At 36.6% G+C, this 4,014-nt stretch overlaps 1 protein-coding gene across 1 annotated transcript in view; it reads right to left on the reverse strand.

The window, feature by feature from the left end:
- Positions 1–323: 323 nt before the first annotated feature.
- LOC119418191 (sphingosine-1-phosphate phosphatase 1) overlaps positions 324–4,014 on the reverse strand; it is a 7,813-nt gene continuing 4,122 nt past the window's right edge. The window contains exon 3 of the mRNA XM_037685447.1: positions 324–1,350. Within this exon, the coding sequence (XP_037541375.1) occupies positions 799–1,350 (552 nt within the window). The 3' untranslated portion in view covers positions 324–798. The remainder of the gene's footprint in view (positions 1,351–4,014) is intronic.

The following is a 4,014-nucleotide window of genomic DNA, read 5'->3' on the forward strand; positions in this document are numbered from 1 at the left end:
ATGTGCAACGAGTTACGTTTTCATTATTTTGTCAGAATTTGTTGTCGTGTCTGTTAAACTGTTCATATTAGATTATAATTACTCATATACAGATCTAAAAATATTTAATAAAAACTACATTTAATGGATTTGAACTGTTTTTGACATTATTATGGGACAGTATCATTCAGTAAACCTTTCAGGTTCACAGAGAAAGTGTTTTAAGACTGTTCTGTCATCACCAAACAGCAAGGAGGGTTTACTGTAGTTATCTGAACAAACACAGTAGTTTCTGAGGAGTACAATTATTGTCCTATTTGTAGTAAATTTGTTTTTCTTATGTTTATTACTGGATATTTTTAATGCAATTAAAGCTCCCCGTCTTTTGTGACTGTGCAAATAGTTTCATTTCCTATAAGTATTTGGGCAGTCATGTTGTTTTGAGCTGAAGCAGAATCAAATAACACAATGTTCCTTTTCTTGTGAACAGATCCTGAATAAGTCAAAGTCACAATCAGAATCACTCTCATAGTATATATATATATATATATATAACTACTTTTAAGATTTACCAAGTCAGATAACAGAAAGAATGTCCAGCTATGTTGAAATTGTTTCATAGTACAGCCCTTTAGGTGAGTTCATTTTTTTGTTTCGTCTTAATATTTTAGAATTTGGGAACTTAAAATATCTATTTACCTTTTAATGCAGTTCCTGTGATGCAGAAAAACAGCTTTTGTTTTGTGTTAAAATAAGCAGCAAGTTTCTAAATGTCAGCCGTCACCATGTCAGAGGAACACAACGGTCATCTCAGAACACTCAGGCGAGGTTTAGGGTCCCAAAGAGGACAGGCACAAAGCAGACGCAAACAAAACCCACAACACCGTAGACAATGTAACGGTACGGCAGCTCCACTTTCATGTGCTGCCTCGCCTGTCGTACGTCATCCGAGGGCAGCCCGAACAGTCGGCACAAGAATGGAACGGTCACTGCTTTCATGACCATCCTCGTGACGAGGAGGACGGCGACGCCGACGAAGAAGCGCAGCAGCAAGCGCAGTACTAAGCCTGTGGTGAGCGGAGGTAAAGCTAGAGGAAGCGAGGAGAGTGGCGGATCTTGCAGCAGCCCCAGCTGATAGTTCACATGGGTGGCCAAAGCAGCGCCTGCACCGGTGCCAAGAGCCTGAGCTGTGTCGCCCCGAGAGGTGCTCCACGAATCCAGGGAGAACGCCACAAGTCCCAGACTCACGTGAGACACAATGATCATGAGCGGCACGTAGTGGTCCATCATGTAGTAGGTGTCAATCTTCTCCAACAGTGGCTGGAAGAAGGCAAGAACAAGAAGGCTGTACAGGAAGCCAGTGATCACCTCCTGCAAGACAAAAAGCACCAACAGTTTTATCAATACAGACTGAACATGTTTGCTGCCCTGAAGGGGGCGCTCCTGCACACTGTTCAGGTCCATGATTCCCTGTAAATATCAGGCGAGTTGCTGACTGTTGAACTTGTTCTACTATTGGATGATGGAGATCATAAACACCATCTGTTCCAATCAGCTGCCAGGTCACACAATCTAATCAGACCTTATCTAGTGGCTTTAATTTGTTTATGGCCTCTGCTTGCATCCAATTGACCAAGAAAGCTCTGGTGATGTTAACGACCTATTTATCTATTAACACAAATATAGTTTTAACTACCAAGTAAAATAATTATTTAATTAATATAATTAAAAAACAAGTGATAATGAAGTTTGTCCACATGCCTCTCAGGTGCAGTGCTGAGGAAGAGTTTAAAAAAATAAAATAAAATTATTAAGGAACAATTTCTTTTTGAAATCCTTTACAGTTATTGTAAATTTTAACTTTTCTTAAGACACTTAAATTTACTGGCTAAGTGTTTAGTTGTTGTTTTTTCTACTTCAAAAGAACAGTTTCTAAGACACCACTATTTTATTTAACATAAAACTAGAAGTTACTTACACTCAACAGTTCACTAACCAAGTGAAGGTATATCTATTTTTTTGTTGACGTAAAACAACAAAACCTTAAAGGAATGTGGTTTATTTCCACACAGAACGTTTTGTTCATCACATCGTTCAACAACCAGTCTGACGACTCGAGTCTAGTTGTCCGTGTAAACTCAGTGAACCCAAGATTTGAGCTAAAAAAAAAAAACGTCGGTTGAGTTTATGAACTTTTTTGTATTTGTAAACAAAGCATTTCAAAACATTTTCACCAACTCAATCATCCAGAAGAGATTATGACTATAATAATAATAGTAATAATAATAATAATAAGAAGAAGAAGACACAGAAACCAAACTTTGTTGCAAAGAAAAACAAGGTACAACACAACAAATGCCGATTACAGTTTTTGTTTAAATATAAACATTTTAATGGCTTTCAGTTAGTTAAAGCAGCTTTTTACTGTGCTACAAATTATTCTAAATGTACAGTAGTCCCTTGTTTATCGCAGGTGATCTGTACCCTGAAGCCCCGCGATAAGTGAATAACCGAGAAGTAGAGATACGGTAGTCTGAGTTCAAGTTCAGTTCAAGTTCAGTAAACTTTGTCATGACATGTGCCAGGCTGTAATCACACTCATCACCTGTTACTTCCAATCTTCCTCCTTAAATAAACTATTTAAATACTGTAATATTTTAAATAAACAATCCATACAGCATGGATTGTTTATTTAAAATATTACAGTATTTAAATTGTAGAGAAGAGAAGAGCAGAAGGACATCAAAGGATGTCACACAGCTTCAGCTCTGCAGCACGGAGCAGAAATGTACTTTCTGATCAATTACACTGAAACAACTGAACAGAGAAGTTCTAAAATAATTTAAAATAACTTTTAACACTTTTATATTTTGTGAATATGGTGATTTTTACGATGTGACATACTTTGAATTTTAAGTTGGGACAAAGTCGATCGGTGCATCTGGACAGCAAAGGGTTGATCCTTCACAAAGCTGCAGCAGGAGAAATGTGTGCGTGGCAGAGAAGGAGATCAGCTGATCAGCTGCAGGAGGGAGCAGCATCTTGCACTTGTGAGCTGCACACATGGTGCAAAATCATTTAAAATTATTTATTTTAAATAAACAACCCATGGCTCATCCATCAATCAGCCAATTGTGTCATGTCCAATCTTATTTTGAAAATCTGCGATATAGCGAACCCACGATAAATGAACCACGAAGAAGCGAGCGACTACTGTATATTTACAGACCCTTTCCAAAAAAATAAGAATATCATGGAAAAGTTGTTTAACTTCCATAATTCCATTCAAAAAGTTGATCTTTAATAGACAATAAGTTCAGGACCACAATTTAATCGATTTCAAATATTTATTTGTTTTTATTTTTACATAATTTGGGCTTCCAGCTCATGAAACCCATGAAAACAGGATTTAAAAAAAATTAGAATAATGTGGAGAAATCAGGCCACACAACTCAGTTTTTGCAGAAAAAAGAAAGAAATTAGGATCACAACAAATCAATCAAAATATGGTACTTTCAAAACAATATGTCAATCTTCAATACTTGGTTGGCAATTTAATGACACCTGGGGAAACCTGTGCAGGTGCTTTGAGTTTAGTAGATGATTAGTGTCACACTCAGTTTAAAACATTCATGTCCTGCAAAATGTGGCCTGATGTCTCCACAGTATTCTAATTTTTTGAAATCCAGTTTTCGTGGGTTTCATGAGCTGGAAGCCCAAATTATGTAAAAAATAAACAAATAAATACTTGAAATCATTTAAACTGTGGGCCCTTAATCTATCTTCTATTAAAAATTAACTTTTTGAATGGAATTATGGAAGTTAAACAACTTCTCCATGATATTCTAATTTTTTGGAAAGGGTATATCTATCTGTCTATCTGTCTATCTGTCTATCTGTCTATCTGTCTATCTGTCTATCTGTCGATCGATCGATCGATAGATCGATAGATCGACAGATCGATAGATCGACAGATCGACAGATAGACAGATAGATAGATAGATAGATAGATAGATAGATAGATAGATAGATAGA

This window comes from Nematolebias whitei, chromosome 12 (assembly GCF_014905685.2).
Source record: "Nematolebias whitei isolate Nwh7 chromosome 12, NemWhi1, whole genome shotgun sequence".
NCBI lineage: Eukaryota > Metazoa > Chordata > Actinopteri > Cyprinodontiformes > Rivulidae > Nematolebias > Nematolebias whitei.